The sequence below is a fragment of the Cololabis saira genome, chromosome 14 (genome assembly GCF_033807715.1).
Source record: "Cololabis saira isolate AMF1-May2022 chromosome 14, fColSai1.1, whole genome shotgun sequence".
Classification (NCBI taxonomy): Eukaryota; Metazoa; Chordata; class Actinopteri; order Beloniformes; family Belonidae; genus Cololabis; species Cololabis saira.
In genome coordinates, this window is record NC_084600.1 from 36,679,460 (window position 1) to 36,698,792 (window position 19,333).

At 36.8% G+C, this 19,333-nt stretch overlaps 1 protein-coding gene across 3 annotated transcripts in view; it reads left to right on the forward strand.

Annotated features, from left to right (window-relative positions):
- The window catches only part of ttc3 (tetratricopeptide repeat domain 3), a 51,613-nt gene that overhangs the window by 3,914 nt on the left and 28,366 nt on the right, over window positions 1-19,333 (forward strand). For all 3 annotated transcript variants that reach the window (XM_061740568.1, XM_061740569.1, XM_061740571.1), the window contains exons 2-12: window positions 1,353-1,419; window positions 1,504-1,537; window positions 8,413-8,569; window positions 8,657-8,738; window positions 9,211-9,264; window positions 12,121-12,253; window positions 12,464-12,549; window positions 13,721-13,815; window positions 16,155-16,217; window positions 16,961-17,015; window positions 17,740-17,902. In XM_061740568.1, coding sequence (XP_061596552.1) covers window positions 1,363-1,419; window positions 1,504-1,537; window positions 8,413-8,569; window positions 8,657-8,738; window positions 9,211-9,264; window positions 12,121-12,253; window positions 12,464-12,549; window positions 13,721-13,815; window positions 16,155-16,217; window positions 16,961-17,015; window positions 17,740-17,902 — 979 coding nt within the window. In that variant the 5' untranslated portion in view covers window positions 1,353-1,362. The remainder of the gene's footprint in view (window positions 1-1,352; window positions 1,420-1,503; window positions 1,538-8,412; window positions 8,570-8,656; window positions 8,739-9,210; window positions 9,265-12,120; window positions 12,254-12,463; window positions 12,550-13,720; window positions 13,816-16,154; window positions 16,218-16,960; window positions 17,016-17,739; window positions 17,903-19,333) is intronic.

Sequence of the window (19,333 nt, forward strand, 5' to 3'; positions counted from 1 at the left end):
CAGACCTGTTGGCTCTGTAGGCGAACTGCAAGGGATCCAGTAGTGGGTCTGTGATGTTCTTGAGGTGTTCAAAAGGCGCTCAAAAGTCTTCATTACCACAGAGGTCAGAGCGACGGGTCTGTAGTCGTTAAGTCCTGTGGTCCTTGGTGGAGGTTTTGAAGCAGGCAGGCACATAGCATGTCTCCAGGGAGGTGTTGAAGATGTCCGTGAACACCGGAGACGGCTGATCGGCACAGAGCTTCAGGGTGGATGGGGAGACAGAGTCTGGTCCTGCCGCTTTGCGGGGGTTCAGTCTTTTAAATATCTTGTTAACGTCTCTCTTTCCAGGATGGAAAGGGGCATTGCTGTGGTGTGGGGGGGGCGTTAGGGTAGGGCCTCTGGGGTGTGAAGTGCAGTTGGAGGGCTGGTGAATGTGAATGCAGTCCCGGGAGATGGTATCAGCACTGTCGCTTTGTCTTTCGAAGCAGCAGTAGAACTCGTTCAGGTCGTTGGCTAGACGTCGGTTGTTGATGGCGGGGGGCTCTAGGTTTGTAGTTTGCAGTTTTATCTGTCTCAGTCCCTTCCATGTCCCTTCCATTGCATAATCTTAAACACAAAGAGATATTCAGTTTTTTTGAACATTTCCTTTCCTCTGTAACTAGCTGTCTGAATGACAGGCTGCAGCACACGCCCTTCCAATGAACACTGGTTTCAAGTTTCGGCTACAATAAAGTATTTGTAAAACAAAAAAACCCAGAAAATGTCATGTGGCTTTTCTTTCTTTTCTTTTCAATTAAGCTATTTTTCCATTAGATCTTGAGAACAAACTCACTGACCTGTCACCAATAATATTAATAAAATAACCAGAGGTTCATGAATCTTTTCCTTGGTCTAAAGGAGGGCTGTACGAAGTCGATCCACGACGGCCGCCGTCCTGCCTGTTTTGGATTGTTTCGTTTATTTATCTATATTTTTTGTTGTTTTGACTATTTTGGCTTATGTGTTATTTTATGTTTTCCCATGTTCGGAATAAAGCTTTCATTCATTCATTCATTCAGGTGTATACATAACCGTTAAAGGCCACTTCAGTACTGGCTGTGTTTAATCATACAGCGGCTCAAAACTGACAAGTTTTCTTTCTGTAAAGGAAAATGAGACTTTTCATTCTTATTCACCAAATTTATGTGTAATTAAAGCAATTAATTACTATCAAAATCAATTTGCAGACCCTCTTTGTTTTGTGATATAATGCACTTCATAGCAGTTATGTGACTTTAATAACCGTAAAACAGATTTAGATGTTTAAAAAGCATGGTTTATAAAATTGCTGCATGATTTATGGAAATGTTTTTTTTTTTTTTTTTTTTTTACAGAGTTGACAAAATGTCTGATTCAGACTCAGATTCTGACTATGGTGGCGACTGTGAGAAGAAATTCAGGGTGAGTTTTAAACTAAAAAATGAACATTTAATGATATATCTTTCTGTATCTGACAGACTGCTTTCTTTCTCTTTGACATTTCAGACAAATGATACAATGATCACCTTTCGTCCATCAGGTGAGGAACGTTTTTAAGTCCTGAAACTATTTGCTACTTTAGATAAGCCACGATTTCTAAAGCTATCGTGGTATACAATGTTTCCGCCACTAACCATCTCTCTCTATATGATATTATTTAAAAAAAAAAAAAGAAAAAAAAAAAAAAGTTTTTTAAGAAGCAGGGGCGAAGATCTATATAAAATGTCCAGGTGTATGGAAATAGGAATAGTAAATAAAAAAGCATCTGGTGCCATAAAATCATTTTGAACAAGCTGTCTCACTAACCCCAGGTCACTGTAAGAGCAGCATGATATTAGGAAAGCTTGCAGTGTGTTGTCATACTTGAAAATAGCCATGGCAGTTTGACTTGCGATATATAAACCGATACTTCAGTAAAAAGTGTTAATGTCTTTATACTTTCAGCGTATCTTGACACCTGACATTAAATAAAAAGAAATGAAAGGCATTATTTATATTCCAGCAACATGGTTTTGAAACACGACTAGAAAGCTGCACCCTTTAAAAACCTCCCGTTCAAGTAAATTAGCATCTGATTTGACTTCGTAGGCTGTGAAGTTTGATTTTTATTTTATTTTTTGCCAAATATATTATTGACATTAAATGTAAGTGTGTAGCATTTGGAAAATGGCAATATTAAGTAAAACAAATTATATCTTATCCTAGTTTTTGATGTATAACTCACTCATAGTTCCATACATGACTTATTGTGTGGAGGTATGGGGTAACGCCTATAAAACAAATATAAACCCTATTTTCTTATTACAGAAAAGAGCTTTAAGGATAATTAATAGATCTGACTATTATGAACCAACAAATAATCTCTTTATTAAATATAATACTCCTAACTACTACTAAATTCCATGATATAGTAGACCAGAAAACTGTTTTATTTGCTTTTAAAGCCCAGCAGAAACTGCTTCCAAACTGCATTCAGGATTTGTTCCAAATAAAAGAAACCCGCTATGACCTGAGGGGAAACTCATGTTTGAGATGACGACAGCAAGAACAAATATTAAAAAGAGATGGACATCAATTAAGGCAAGAGAAATATGGAATAGTTGTGACAACGACCTAAAAATGTGCAGTTCTATCTACAAGTTTAAGAAAACGTTTAAAGAAAATATTGTAAATAAATATATAAACACTATAACTATAAAGTATAGTAACAAAACTATTCTAGAATGTGAAATGTCAATTTTATATTTTGTCTTATTTATTTTTGTCTTCTTGATGCATTGTTTGTTTCCACGGATTAATGCTAATGTTTCTGATTTAAGCTGATCACGAGAGAAAAAGGGGTAGAAACTATAAGCTACGGCTTCAGCCTACACCTTTTCGGCAAACGCAATGTTTATTTTACTTTTTTCATTTTGTTTTGTAAAATAACTTGTACTTGTCGAAATAAAGACAATTCATATATATATATATATATATATATATATATATATATATATATAGTGTATAAAAAATAACAGACCACCAATATATATATATATATTTTTTTTTTTTCCCAATATTGCAATTTCCTGTGTTCATATCATAAAGACAATAGATTCTTGATCTATTGTGTGGCCCTGCTCACTTTACTCCACATATTCTGTGTGTTTGTGAAATGAATTGGTCCGGCCCCCTTTTATTAGTAGATGTGAAAAGATAACATGCTCCGGTATAAACAAACTGCCATCTACTAAAAGGTGGGTTTGACTGTATTTCAAAAATTTTGGAAGCTATCGTAAGGAAAATAAAAACAAATAGAAATTGTTTGAATTTCCTGGTGTTATGTTGAAAGGCTGGGTTATTCCCATATGGTTATTTTTTTCCCCATTACATCATCTCTGTGTCTAATGAAGCCTTGAACAATATTGGTAGCGGAAACAGGACAAAGCGTGTGTGTATAATCCACGGTGCCAGAGCACTTAACTCAAACTGTCATTGAGGATTAAAAAAAAAACAGCTCTTTTTTCCCCTGAAAAACCAAAACAAAGGATATATAAAGCTGTCAGTCAGGAAATAGAAGACGTCATCATGATAATTACAGACAGACGTCATTTCCTTCCTTTCAAAACACAGGGACTGAGCTGCCCTTTGGCCTTCCCAATAAGTTATGCAACTTTAGCTGACAGTCTGTGTAGGCCTGTGTTGAAAAAAATCGATTTTCCAATTCTAAATCGATTCTCATATTAATTCATAAAAATCGATTATGTCTTAAGTTCAATTTTTTTTTTTTCTCCCATCATTACATTTTTGCCCGGTGAACTTTAATCCCAGTAGTCGGACACACAGTTTGTCATGACACTTCTGAAAAATGTCAGGTGTTTCATGGCAATATGTGTGCGTGGTGACAGAATAAATTAGATAAGCTAAAATGATTTGTTTACTACATGAACTGTTGCAATTTCTTTCTTTTTTTGCACTTTAAATGGATATTGATAGGCCTGTTTGAGTTATTTATTTCTTAGTTATTTCACAATAATGTGAAATTATTATTTCACTAGTTATTTTACAGTCATATAATTCAGGCAACAGCTCAAAATAACATTTTAAATAACACTAAGCCAAATCAATATCGAATCAAATCGTGATAATCGATTCTGAATCTTAAGAATCGGAATCAAATCGATTCTTGACATTTGAATCGATACCCAGCCCTAAGTCTGTGTGAAGCTTTCTCATTTTTGTGAGGTGTTTGTGTTCAATTTTTTACTTCAATTGCTTTCAGACTATATTTGACTGGCACCATTCAATGTTGCTGTTATTCACTCTGTGCTCGATGGTCCGGTCAAGGTAAAATTTAGAAGAGCAGTGGGGTTTTTACTTCCATTCTTAAGCTTGTTAAGCTCCACTGCTGTCTGTGGGCTTACATATTGTTTGTATTGTAGTTGCCTGAGCTGATGGGTAGGAAGTGAGGACGATGTACGGTTTATGCTCTGTATTCTATCAGAAATGTTAGAGTAGCCCTGATGTAATCTGGACTTGACATTAGATTCCCTGAGCAGCACTGGGCTGCCAGTGCAGGATTGCATACAGTGGAAACGCTGGTGTATTTCTTTTAACAAATTTATTTCACACAGCTTTGCCTTTTTAATAAAAAAAAAACAACAAATTAATATTTATGGAATAGACTAAATAGCATAGTTGAAATGGGAAAAATCAACTGACACTCACATTTTCTTAACTTAGCATAAACTTTAACTTGAGTGACATCTCAAACTAAAATGTTGTGCTAGCAGGTTCAGTTTTAGAGATTCATCTGCAAGTGTTGCTTATCTGTTGAAACTTATGTTTTACTGGACAGTGAAAGCTGTGGAAGTTTTTAAATGGGAAACGGCAGGGAGAAATATTTTGTTTTCCAGATATGTGACCTCCAGAGACGCTCAAACAGCATTGACGCTGCCGAGTTGAGTGACCTCAAAGTGTCAACATTCTGTCATTCATTATATTGTCAGTTCTGGTCAAGCAAGATTAGGCCATTTATTATCTAAGGACATATACAGATAAAATATAGCATTACCCACATGTTGAGTACCGTATTTTCGCGACCATATGGCGCACTGTGTGGAAAGGCGCACCCTCAGTTTTGTGTGTCATTTTTGGTTTTAAAACACACATACGGCGCACCGACCCAAAAGGCGCCGTCTAAGGAGACGGAGCTGCACACACACGCGTTGCAAAACACACACGCGCTAAAAATACAGCGGAAGCAAAACTTAGTTTGATATTTTATTTCACTTTTCACATCAATCAAACCCTTCAAAGGTTCATATTCTGTTTCTGCATTAAAGAATTTAAAAAAACCACCGGGTTGCTGCACATAAACCTGTCTCAGCCACTGATCATCTCCTCATCCATCCAGCCCTTCATTTCACTCTGGCTGGAAAAGTCTCTTTAGGGAACGCTTTTCTTTTAAAAATCCCGACCGCGGCGGTCCCGGGTCCCGCTCCCCGTCTGCTCCCTCGCGCTGGACCGGGTCCGCTTCCCGTCTGCTCCCTCGCGCTGGACCGGGACCCGGGTCCCGGGTCCCGGGTCCCGGTCCGCCCCCCCCCCCGCGCTGGTCCCGCGGCGGTCCCGGGTCCCGGGACCCTCGCGCTGGACCCGCTCACACACGCGCTGTCGGGGAGCCGGTACCGGGTTGTATCCGACTGAGCTCCGTTAATTCAGCTGCGCCAGTCCGAATTTCCAGACCTGTCTCGGCTTCTTGATCATCATCCCTTCATCCAGCCCCCTCTTTTCATTCACCCTTATAATGACTCCGGCTGGAAACGTCTTATGCAAAGTTTTTCTTTTAAAAATCACCACAGTTTCTGTCCATCAGCTGCGCCAGGCCAGCGCCACATAAACCAGTAAGTGTGTGTCGCGCCGCGAACACACACGCGCATGTCGGGATCCGGTACCGGGTTTGTAACCGACAGATTTGGCTGCAAATTTCGGAGGGTGAAGCTAATCTGACCTGAGACAGACCCCAGAAATCCCTTCTCGTAAAGCGGCCAGGAACCAGGTGATCGGACCGCTTGGGGAACCAGGAAGTCGGCTGCAGCAGCGCGCATCACCGCGCTGCTCCAGCCGCTGCTTTAACCGGGGAAAGTCACCGGTTCCGACCGGCCGGGACCGCAGGAGCCCACATGGACTTTCCCCTCCCGGGGAAAGAGCACCGGCATTTTCAGCCGGATCTGCAGCGGGGATGCGGCGATCGGACCCCGCAAACCCACGGCAGGTGCTTCCTCGGTTCCCGACATGCAAAACACACGCGCGCTGCAGAACACACACACACAAGTGTGCTTATTTAAATAGAGCGGAGCAAAACTTAGTTTGATTGTATTTTATTTCACTTTACACATCAAGCAAATCCTTAAAAGTTTTCATCATCTGTTTCGCATTAAACAGCTCAGTGGATGGTCTCATTCACGTCGCAACTCACGGGGGCTTCACCCGCCCCCTTCTCCCTTTACCGTTCTCATGGTGGCCGGCCTTACATTACCGTAATTCAGGTAATAGACACGGCGCACCGTTTCAAAAGGCGCCCGGCACATTTAAAAAAAAAAAAAAAAAAAAAAAAAAACGTGCGCCTTATGGTCGCGAAAATACGGTAGGTCCTTTTTATTTGTTTCAAAAACAGGTCTGATCAGTCAGAGCATGGATAAAGGACATGAAGTTGTCCTGTTGTTTTTGGTACTTGGTCAGTAATAGTAGATCCTTTTGGCTCTTAGGACTGTTAAAACCTTTAGACGTTAGAGCTTTTCGTTGTTGATAGTTTTCCATAAGCAGGTTTTTCATGGGTCAATGCTGTCCTTGATGGTAAAGTTGATCTGAAAATGTTGTTTTTTTATCTAGGTAACAATGTTGAAGACTCTGTTTTTCTTGCACAACATTGAATTTGCAGCAAGATGAATAGTGTGATAGTCGGACTATTATAGATTATGTGACCCCTTCAAAGCACATCATGACACATCAGTGACACATTTTGGTTTTAAACCAAACAGTCGAGAAACCTCCAGGCCACCATAGAACAACATTAGTTGATTTTGCATTAAATCAGATTGCATTTAGCTGACACTTTTATCTGAAGCAGCCTACAAAGAAAATTGTAGATCAAGTGGCAAGCAGCGAAGCTATTAACACTTACCTAGAAATGTATCAAGTATTTGGCCATAATGATTGCATTCTTATGCATATGCAGTCAGTATGTTATACTAGCATAATTTCTGATATTTCATTTTCATTTCATTTTATTCTTTATTTCATTCAAAAAAAAAAAATAAAAAAAATTCAATACAAATGTTCTTAAATTGTGAATGAAAGGGGAGCAGAAAGAAGAAGAATCTGATCTGCCCCTTTTTCCAAGAAATAACTTCACAAATAACATAAATTAAAAATACTACTAATAAAAAACAACAACTAAGTGAATAAAAAAACTAAAATAAAATTAAAATTAAATTACCACCGCCTAATGGGTATGTCAATCAAACTCAACTAACATATTTCATTATATTTACTTAACATACAGGCTTTAATTGTACAATCTACATATTGACCTATTGGACTATGATTTTATAAAACTATCAGTGTGGACTTTTCAAATGTCTACATTTCTTTGCCTTTTGTGTTTTGAAAAAATATATAAAGAAAGACTCTGACTCTGATGAGGTGGCTATTAACACTTCATCTTAAAAATAACCACATACCTTGCCAGGGGTTGACTCCACTGCAGCCTCTTTAATGTGCATAGTCCGTATCAAATTAAAATATGCAGTTTTTCTTCCTGTTGCAGCCCTTGACCAAAGTGCAGGAGAACATTTATTTATGTAGGAAATTTGGAGCGGGTTGTTGCTTGTTTACTTGCATGCGTCTTGTTTAAGTGACTCCATACTGTTCAGACCCACTCTTTTGTTGAAAGCGATGGTTACATTTGGTTGGTCTGAAAAAGAAGAGCCATGACATGACAGTTTCAGTTGCTGGAAAGAAAAACAATATATCTGATGGGTTTTAGAGGAAGAATGAAGTGAAGAAGAGGAAGTTTATGCTCTAACTAAATGTGTCAAACGGGAACTGACGTCTAAGCTGAGCTCTGAAGTTAGACATGTGTATTTTCTGTTTTTCCTTCACTTTAGTCATACTTACAAGTTGATTAGATTATTAGACACATTAGAAAATAAATTGCCAGTGTTTTCCACGCATGTAACCTTTTTGTACACAAATGGTAAATCATTTTTGATATTCCCTTTCAGAGTTGCTGAAGTTGATCATAATTCAAAGAAGAAACAATGCGTCTTCTTATATAGTACAATTCACACTTGTTAAAATGTAGATATTTAAAGTATTTGGTTAAATACCTGGCCACAGAAATTAATTTTATCTGCATATTTCTCAATTTTCCAGAGGAGATTTTCGAACGGTGGTCCCAGATCCCCGTTGAGAAAAAAAAAGATGCTGCACAACGGATGAAATTGGCTGTCTTCTGGATTCCCATTCTACTTCACCAGGAAGAGTGCAACACTGCTGCTTGGGCTATGGATATAGGTTTAATCAGCTCAAAGTAAGCATTGCCTTTTATTACCAGCAGCACTGTCTCTCATGTAGCTGTTTAGACTAAACTAAAGAGATGTTAATTACCTCCTTGTAGAAACAGTGAACACCTAAAGATGAAGCACCTGCACAAGATTGAGGTAGTGGAAAGAATCCTCTTCAACATGGAAAGAGGAACTGTAAGTTGAACTTGAGTCTAAAGCTCCACACACAAGCTGCTGTAAGGGCTTTGTTTCTGTCCATAGTAATACTTACTGCTACTTATCACTGTTGTTCCCCCTCTCATTCTGTATGGGCTGTGCAGATATATAGTATTAGCTCTTGCACAAGATATTGTTGATATTGGTCATACTGCCATCGCCAACAAATTGTTATGCAGTCTCTGTACGTGTTTGTTTGGGACAAGTTCATACATTGACTACAGCAAGTATCTTTTATTTGGTGATCATGGTTAAAAAACTTACACAAATAGACACCTGAAAAATGAATAGATATCACCACTTAAACCACGAAACACTGGTTTAAGCGGAGATTTGTTGTCAGGTTATTGCTGTGATGTAGACAGAAGTCCTGCAGCCTTACTATCAGTTCACCGATAGTTGTCCATGTCAGAAATGTTTCTTTTAACTTTTTTTTTTTTGTCTGTTGCAGTTGAAAAAGGAATCTTCAAGACATGTTATCATCATAAGTAACATGTTTAATTTGGTAAGTCTGCCACATGTTGTCAGTTGTATACTAGTAATTGCTCCCGACTGTATATTGCACATATGAAAAGTGTTTTGAACAAACTATTTATTGAAAGTGTGACTTTTGAGACCTAAAGAAACATTTCTGTACATTAAGGTTAGTGTGAAGGGTAGATGTTACACTTTGGTGTTTTACATGTGATTAACACTTTTGAAAATGTTAACTATTGGAAGAAAAAGCATAATTCTGCTTTCTTTGAAGAAAAAAATATATATATACTGTATATATACATATATGTATTTCCCTGAAGGCAGGCTGCTGTTTGTTTTTGTGTGATCAGTTATTTTATGGTTTGTATCTGTATTACAGTGGCATTGGTTACATCGTTTAACTTCACACTTATCATACAGTTCACTTCTTTTAGAGCAATTGTGACGACATCACTCCAGTGTGGTTATCAGTGTATTATTAGACCCACATAATTTACACTACGCTCTGATTATTAAAACTAAACTGTCAATGTAGCGCTGCAAACACTTTTCCAAAGTCCAACAGTTCAGTGTGGAGAGTCACACATAAAGTTTAATAAATTGACCGATACAGGACATGTGTCCTTTACATCGGTATCAAGAATAACTTACAATAAATACATAGGACTAAAATTTACATTCAAAACATTTCATAAAATCACAAACAGATGAATTAATTCCATTTTGCGTCACCTATCAGCTCTAAAATCGTACAAAAAGTCTTTGTTTGACCAGAACCTATCCAGTCTGTTCTTGAAAGAGTTCACAGACTGGGCCTGCACGACTTCCTCTGGAAGTTCATTCCACTCTTTGACCACGCGCAGTGTGAAAAAGTTCCTCCTCTTCTCTGAGTGACACTTTTGGGGGAACAACTTCAAAGAGTTTCCTCTCAGTTCATATGTACTGTTCCAGAACTGAACAATAGGTTCGGCTGTGGCATCGTATATCTCATGTACAAGCTTGTATACTTCGATCATGTCCCCTCTGTGTCTCCTGTATACAAGGGTTGTGCATGAACGCGTTCATTGAACACGTTCATTTCTGTGAGAACGTTGAACTGAACGCAACATATTTACACATAAAGAACTTGAACGTGAACTTGTTCATTCTGCAGATCATGAACTGGAATTTGAACTGTTGAGATTATGTGAGTTGCAGCTTCACTGTTTAGGTCTAATTATTACGGAATAATCTTTCTCATTTCACCAGCGGGTGGCACATTTAAAAGGCTCGACGAGCCCGGTGCAGTCTTTACGAATGAAGGCTGATTTATGGTTCCGCGTTACACCAACGCAGAACCTACGGCGTAGGGTACGCGGCGTGTGGACCGTATGGTTCGCGTCGCCGCGTACCTTACGCAGTAGTCGTCGCCGTTGATTTAACGCGGAACCATAAATCAGCCTTGACTGGTGAAGAGAGACGCAGTCGCAGCGTCAGCGAGCCGTCAGATAATGATCCGCTTATCATTATCTGCGGGAATTTTACACATCGTCTCCCAAAGAGTCTGACGGTAGGAAACTAACCTTTCTGTGCAAATTATGTCCACCTGCGCTGAGAAAACAAGTCTGAGCTTCTGCCTCGTCAACTTCACATTTGAAACGTCATGTGGAGTTAAAGCATCCGCCCAGTGTGAGGAAATATCTGCGTCCTTAACAATCAAAAAAGTTCCAAGAAAGACCAAGAGGTCTGATTTCCCAGTAACAGGTAGACAAATTGATAATGCACTACAATGTTGGAGATTTACAGTCTCTGAATAAAGTTGAAACGCCACTAGGACAATACATGATTGTATTCAGCAGGGTCTCCAACCCTGTCCTGCATGTTTTACATGTTTCCTTGCATCATCACACCTGATTCTAATTAATGATCATCATCAGCTTGTCATCCAGGTCTGCACAAGTCTGTTAATGACAGTCATTATATCAGGGTTCTGAGGGGAAATATCTAAAACACGCAGGACAGGAGTCCTGAGGACCAGGGCTGAAGACCACTGGTATACGGTGAACAGTTTTAGGATGGGGGGGCTTTTCATTCGTACTTCTCACCTAAAAATATTGAAATGAACTGAATTTGAACTAGTTCAAAATGAAAATGGTGAACTATGAACGTGAACAGTTCATTTTTAAACTATGTGAACTGAACTTTGAACTAGTTCATGAGAAATATGAACTTGCACAACACTGCCTGTATACAAGGGTTGGCAATTTCAGAGCTCTTAGTCTCTTTTCATAGGACAACCCTTTCAGACCTGGGACTAGTTCCGTAGCTCTTCTCTGAACACCCTCAATTTTTTCAATGTATTTAACTTTGTAAGGGCTCCAAACAGAGTTAGCATATTCTAAATGAGACCTCACCAGAGCTTTATATAATGGTAACAGCACTTCACTATTAAGATCTAAAAATGTTCTTTTTATTATAGCCAACATGGAATTGGCCTTCTTGACCTTATCTGAGATGTGGGTTTGGAATTCTAATGTACTGTCAATCGTGACCCCCAAGTCCTTTTCCTCCTGTATTTGTTTGACCACTATGTCTCCAATTTTATAGTTTACATTACTGTTACCTTTTTTTGTAATATTTAGATGCTTACACTTTTCAGGGTTCAGTCTCAGTAACCAAGTATCACTCCAGGTACTCACCCTGTCAAGATCTGATTGGAGTTCAACTCTGTCGGAGTCATTTGTGATGATTCTGAATACTTTTGTGTCATCTGCAAAAACATATACATCTGATTTCACTGAACTGGGTAGATCATCGTTTATATAAATGACGAAGAGCACAGGTAGGTGAATGAATTGTTACTGCCTACTTGTAATGGATGATGAGGGAGACTTTGTTCCAACAGCGATCTAAAGATGTTTTTGAGCACGCACTGCGATGGTTGGAGGTGAGCGGAGATGTTGATGTTCGCCGTCGCCTGGACAATCTTGGCAATCTACCTACCTGCTTTGCAGCCCTCCGCTTCATCTTTACAGAGTGTAAGTTGCGCTCTCACTGCTACGTTTTCCTTTCTTGTTTTATTCTTTTCATCGCTGCGTTTTGTTGAATGTCTTCAAGATGATAGTTTATCACATTTGACTTGTTAAACTCTACAGATTTGAGGTGTTTTATTATTATTGTTAAAAAGCAGGCTAATATTTACAAAGTGGTGAGTTGAAAGTTTTATTTGTTTTCGCTTTTTTTTTCAGTTGCCAAATTTGTTCAGCAAATGGGGAGCAACACAGAGAAGGCAATGAAGTTGCTGATGCTTCCACAAGATGACTATCTCATTGAAGTAAGACTCGACAGCATGACCTGCAGAAAGACTATCAACACATTGAAGCTGATTCAAGCTTTAATAGCCATGTGTTTGTCTCACTTGTTATAGTTTGCTTTGTACTAGGTTGTCATGAGTTTGTTTATACATGTAGAATTTGCAATTTTGTAGTTTTTCTTAAAACATGAAGTTACTCATTTCCCCTTTTTAAAATCCTTACTGACTTTCACATTAAAAAAAAAGGTTGTCATAACATGGTTCGGAAAAGGTTTCGTGCAGGCTCTCTGGAGACTAACTATACTTGTGTTATTAGGGTTTTTGTTTTAAATAGCTAATTCAGAGCTTTGTGTCAGTTAGGGATGGGCGATATTTTAACGTTCACGTTATACCGTCCAAAACATTCCCCACGGTAAGAATTTGTCATCTCGCGGTAAAAATGATAAAAAGAAAGAAAGATATGAGCCTGAATGAAAGAAAAAAGGATACATTCCCGTTGATACGTTTTTGTGTAACAAACATGGCGGCTCTGAGTCATTCCAGTTTTGCAGGTGGACTCATTTAATTGGTTTTTATTAATTCAATTTAATTGGTGTAGTTTAGTAGCTTTTAGTATTCTTTTAGAGCAGTATTTTGGGGGCTCCAAAGACTGAATGTGGTGATAGATTTATAGTTACAAAGGTGGAGTTGAATTGGTATTTTTCGTCATTTTTATCGTTATCGGGATAAATGGCAGAAATTATCGTGATACATTTTTTAGTCCATACCGCCCATCCCTAGTGTCGGTTCAATCCTAAATTTCTAAAGAAGACAAAACAAGTAGTCGGCAACTGACCCTCTGTTGAAAATGGAACAGTAACTTGTGACTCACAGAGCATGTGTGGCTTTTATTTATTTCTTTCATCCAATAAAAGCATGAAATGAAGGCAGCAGTTTTGTTATATAACAATGTTGAAAAAATAGAAGGAATGTTTACATCTCTGCTTCTACACAAAATCCCCAGCTGCCTCTTTTTTATGTAAAAAAACATTATAAAGGTAGCATGGAGTCATTTACATTAGATTACTCACCATGTTACGACTTTTGCACTGATTTCCTATTTGAAAAGGACAAATTAAAGCCCTTTGTTCTTTGACTATGAAATTGTAAAATGTTATTCAAAATGTTTTATTTTTTTTCATTCCTCCACCAGAAAAGTGAAGAAATGAAGAAGAAAGGAAATGAGTTCTTTCAGAAACATCAGTATGAAGACGCTGTCACATTTTATTCTAAAGCCATCAAATTTTAGTAAGTAACAAAAAAACTCTGTTTCTCTCCTGTGTGTAACTCCTAGTTTTCCCTCTGTATCTTGTCCTGCGAGACTTCTGTTAAAAAAAAATGAAAAAGAAAGTCTAAACTGGATGGTCGGAACTTCTAAAAAACCCACTCATGAAAGCGTAAAAAGGTTTTGTGATTATTTTTTTTTCTCCCAAATTTGAGACATTTCCATCACAGGTTCTTTTTTAAAATGTTTTTTTATTAAACGATATTGGGGTTTGTTACAACCAAAAACGTAATAACGGCCAATAACGTAATAACTGCCAATAACGTAATAATTTTGGCCATTTCAAATGTAATAAAGCCAATAGTGTAATAATGTGCCAATAATGTAATAAAACTTTTGAGCCAATAACGTAATAACTTTTTGCCGATAATGTAATAAGGCATTACATTATTGGCTGGTTATTACGTTATTGGCCTGGTATTAAAAAAAACCTTTCAAAATGTAATAACTGGTGCCGATAATGTAATAACACATAAATATGACAGCAGCTCTTGGAAATAAAGGTTTTTTTTTTGCAGTTTTTGGGCAGTTAGTGGATGACATATAGTCGTCCTATCTATTCATCCAAGATATTATTTCCAATCCCAAAATCTGAACTGCAGTGTACAATACACATGAACAATCAAAATTAAATTAAAACTGTTCCTTCTCAAATGAAAAGTAGCTTTCACTCATATTCACAAAATATGGAGCAATACAAACATCTACACAGCTGCTTTATCATTACTGTAAAAAAACAACAACTTTGAAACGTCACTTTAGCCAACATGGCCAACATGTAAGCTCAATGTGTTGATGTAGTTTTTAATTTTCAAACATGAAAAACAAAGTTAGACATATGAACCCTACAGAGCATTAATTTTAGATCTCCAACAGCTGGTTTCAGTAGTGATCTATTTGTTGACTGGTTAACAGAAGTGTGTTACAATCGTCCTGAGGCGTCTCTCTCTTCTTCTTCTTGTTTTTATTATTGTTTATTTCCAATCAAAAAATCTGAACTGCAATATATAATATACATACAGCAAAAACATGAACAAAAAAAATAAAAACTGTTCCTCCTTGTTACAACCAAAAATGTAATAACTGCCAATAATGTAATAAAACTTACATTATTGGCACATTATTACACTATTGGCTTTATTACATTTGAAATGGCCAAAATTATTACATTATTGGCAGTTATTACGTTATTGGCCGTTATAACGTTTTTGGTTGTAACAGGGTTTTGCGCAAATCTAGGGGTATTGGAAACATGACTAGTGCGTCAAAAATCAATAGTCTCTTCCTCGATCTGCTGCTAGGAGAGCCTTTGCTGTCACCTGGACCAACATGTCCCCAACAACTGAGCTGTATTGGTTCCAAGTGAGAATTTTATTAGAAATTGAGAGTGAAATTAGTCACCGTTTCCCTCAGAACCCTCAGTCGGTGTCTGTTGACACTTCTTAAACGGTTCTCAGCCATCCAAACTTCAAAAACCATTAAACGGTTGTTTTCGAACCAACAGACTCAGGGACAGCTTCTTCCCCAAAGCTGTGAACTTTTTGAACTCTTAAGCTACCTCACACTGTGCAATATTTCCTATTTCCTGTCCATAATGTCTATATATATTTAATGTGCAATACTCTTCCATCCTTTCAGTGCAATATTCTTCCACCCACCCAAGTGCAATATTCCTCCACCCATTCATTCATGTACATTTCTATTTTATTCTCCCATTCACTCTTTCCTTATAGTGTATATATATATATTTATGTTTACTTTTTTTGTTCATTTTTGTTGTGTACAGTCTACTTGTTTATATAGTTTATATAGTCTTTTTGTTTTGCACTTTGACGGAGCTGCTGCCTAATTCCATTGTAGAAATATAATGATAATAAAGGCTTTCTATTCTATTCTATTCACAGTTTATCTGTTTGCAAATGGACAATTTGGACTTGAATTTGAACAGTCCTGTCAGTTCTGGCCAGCTGACGTCAATACACTCAAACTCTATTACAAATTAATTACTTATACAATTTTGCTCTATGAATAAATAAGCATTATTCAACTGAACAACAAATGTGTACTACAATGAAAAATGTCTCACAATTGTCTTCTAGAAACTAATATTAATTAATAAGCCGTTACAAATCATATTAGTTGTGCTTTTTTTCAGTGTCTTTTTCTTGGACAAACACTTAATCTGTAATTTAAAGGGTTCAGTTATTGCTGTTTTCTTAACTTCATGAAACTAGTTTGATTAATTGATTCCTCCTTGAATCTTCATGCTCGTGTAATTGACATGAATCTGTCTTCTTTACAGCCCCGACAACCACATCATTTATGGAAACAGAGCACTTTGTTATATCCGGTGCCAGAAATATCTGTAAGTATAACTTGAATATAAAAGCTTTTTTAAAAAAAACAACAAAAAAACAATGAAGGTGCTCATCACTTCATCGGTCAAAGAATTTTAGTTTAATTGCACTTTAGGCAATATCTCAAGCTTCACTGTAGAAATAATTGATGAATCAAAACGGCAAATTGTGTAATCCCCTTTCTATGTAGAAGTATGTTAACATTTTCACTAGGAGAACATGTTTGGCTTGGATGGGTGAACAACAACGGTATCGTGTGTAGGATCGTACTGCATCTTTTAAGAATTTTCAAATCTTTGCTTTATCAATCAAATTGCTTTCTATTACTTGTATTATTTGATATTACTATTATTTGCTTAGATTAGGTGATATGAGTAAAAGGGTGCCACCTACTGACACATTATTGCAGTTACTTTAAGTAATGTAATTATCTGAAGAAGGTGAGTCTCCCTGTAACTGTATGCAGATCTGCTGTTTTCGTGAGTTCTATTTGTTCCCTATTTTGAGATTTTAAGTCTGACAAGTTATATAATTTATGTTTATTCATTTATTGCATTTATTTCCATTAGACATTTTGCATGTTGTTCCAACACCAACTCCCCCCCAGCAGTTGTAAATATCTGAAAACATGAGTATCTCACTCACTGTTGTGGGTATTTTTACATGTATGATTTATGAGGCGCATGAAGAAATGAGTGGTGAACTGCACCAGAAAATAATGCTGTTGTCCCTCATATTTGATTTATTACAGAAAAGCAGTTGGTGATGGAAAACGTGCCATTCTCATCAAACCCCAGTGGTCAAAGGTATTGGTATACATTTTTGACACTATTACAGGCATATGTTGCATAAGAGTTTAGAGTGCTTTAAACAGTCCTCTGTTACGTTACTATCCCCTTGGATAAACTCAAGTTAAACAAACACAGGTTTATCATCATGTTATTGGCAATCAGTATGGTTTGTTTTGACCTTTTTTAATATTGATTTTTGTCTACGGTTTTAAATTCTCCTTTCCAGATAAAATTACCCTTTCCTTTCAGTACGCTTCCCTTATTTCATATCCACATTATATTTTCCATTCCTCTATGTACACACAGTGGATCAGTGCACAAACATTTGTTTCATTATACTGTTAACAAGATTTGCATAAAAAAAACTTCTGTTTTTTTTATGCAAATCTACGCATGGATCTTTTGAACTAATCTTAATTACTTTCTGGGTGAGTTTTATTGTGTGCTTCAATGAATGAGGCAGCATGACAGAAGTAACTAGCATGTGTAAACTCCTTCAGTCAGGTCAGGTGATTGAATCCAGGTGACTGGACTTCCCTGTCTTTGTTCTCGAAGAAGTTTCACCTTCCATCCAGACCACTAAAATGAATGAAGTCCAATTCCCTTGATAATTGCTCTAAAAGAGAAACAATGATTACCCACCCTTTTAAGTCCTCAAAAGTATAATATTTTGTATGTTTTTTGCAGAAACAAACAATGGTTTCAAATTAAAAGCCTAAAGATCTTGATCTGTTTGCAGGGTCACTACCGCTTCTGTGAAGCCTTGTACTCCCTGGGAGAATTCCACGTAGCCCTTCAAGCCAACCGCACAGCCAGGTCGCTGTGCCAGGACGACCACGAGGGAATGAAAGACCTGGAGCAGCAGCGTCAAAAATTAGTGGCTGAATTTTCTCACGTGCCAGGTATTGTCACTTTGTTTATGGGAAAAAGTGCATTTCCGCAGAGCTGGGTAGAGTAGCCAAAAATTGTACTCAAGTAAAAGTACTGTTACTTCAGAATAATATGACTCAAGTAGAAGTAAAAAGTAGTCATCCAAATAATTACTTGAGTAAAGGTAAAAAAGTACTTGGTGAAAAAACTACTCAAGTACTGAGTAACTGTTGAGTAACGTCTGATTAATTTTTTTTAACACAACCATTCAAACAGACAAAAGTACAAAATAATCTTCAGGCAAATTAAATCAATAAAATAATAAAATCAATTAAAATTAATAAAAAATAAAAAAATAGCTTAAATTAAAATAATCTTAAAGTAAATTCAGGTACTTTAATAAATAATAAAATAATAACAGAATTAAAAAAATAAATTAAGCACAAGTAGCACAAAATTTCAAGCCTTTGCACTTTTCTTTTTTAACCAGGCTCCGCAGGCAGAACTAGAACAAGCCCATGAACTCATATAAACTCTGTGTGTGTTTGAGTCTGTGTTTAAGTGACAAAACATGCAAAAACAAACATTTTTCCCAAAGAATCACCCAGTGATGTCATGAGATTGTACGCGGAGGGGATATAAGAAAAGTAACTAGCTCAATGTAGCGGAGTAAGAGTACAGTTTCTTCTTCACAAATCTACTCATGTAAAAGTAAAAAGTATAGTGATTCAAAACTACTCATAAAATTAAAAAATTTCACAAAACTTACTCAAGTAAATGTAACTCGTTCCTACCCACCTCTGAATTTCCGTAAACTCAAAAGCAAGTTAAAAGGGGTGCGGATACTGTTCATATAGAGATGTCATATTTATGCAGCATGATCTTATTTTATTTTAATTTGGAGTTTCTTTTTTTTTTTTTTGTATGAAACTTTATTTCAATTCCAGAAAATACAATAACATTAAAATAAATGGCAAGCATCATTCAATAATATAAAAAACCAACATACATAGGCATCATTATAGTCCAAAAAATATAAAATTGTTCTCTTCTCAAAAAAAGCTACAATAAAGTGCAAGTAGTTTGTGACATTAACAATTACACTAAATAATAAAAGGAAGGCAATACATTCAGATATCCGTAAACATTTCTTTTATGAGGTTGACAGTGGTGTTACATTTTTTGTTATTAACCAATTGTATTGTCTCAAAATACATTTTGAAATCAACTTTAAAGGGAACTAAGGATGGACAGGATTTGGAGAATTTTGCCTTATGAATGTGAAACTTAGCAACAAGAATCATTTAGTTGACCAGTTGTTGAATTTTGTAATTTTGGTTTTCGTAATATAGTAAGATATCTTTAGCTTCTAATTTAATTACATTATTAGTTTGTATGTCATAAAAATTCAAATATTTTCCAGAAACTTAAAGTATGTTCACCTTCATAAAACAAATTTATGA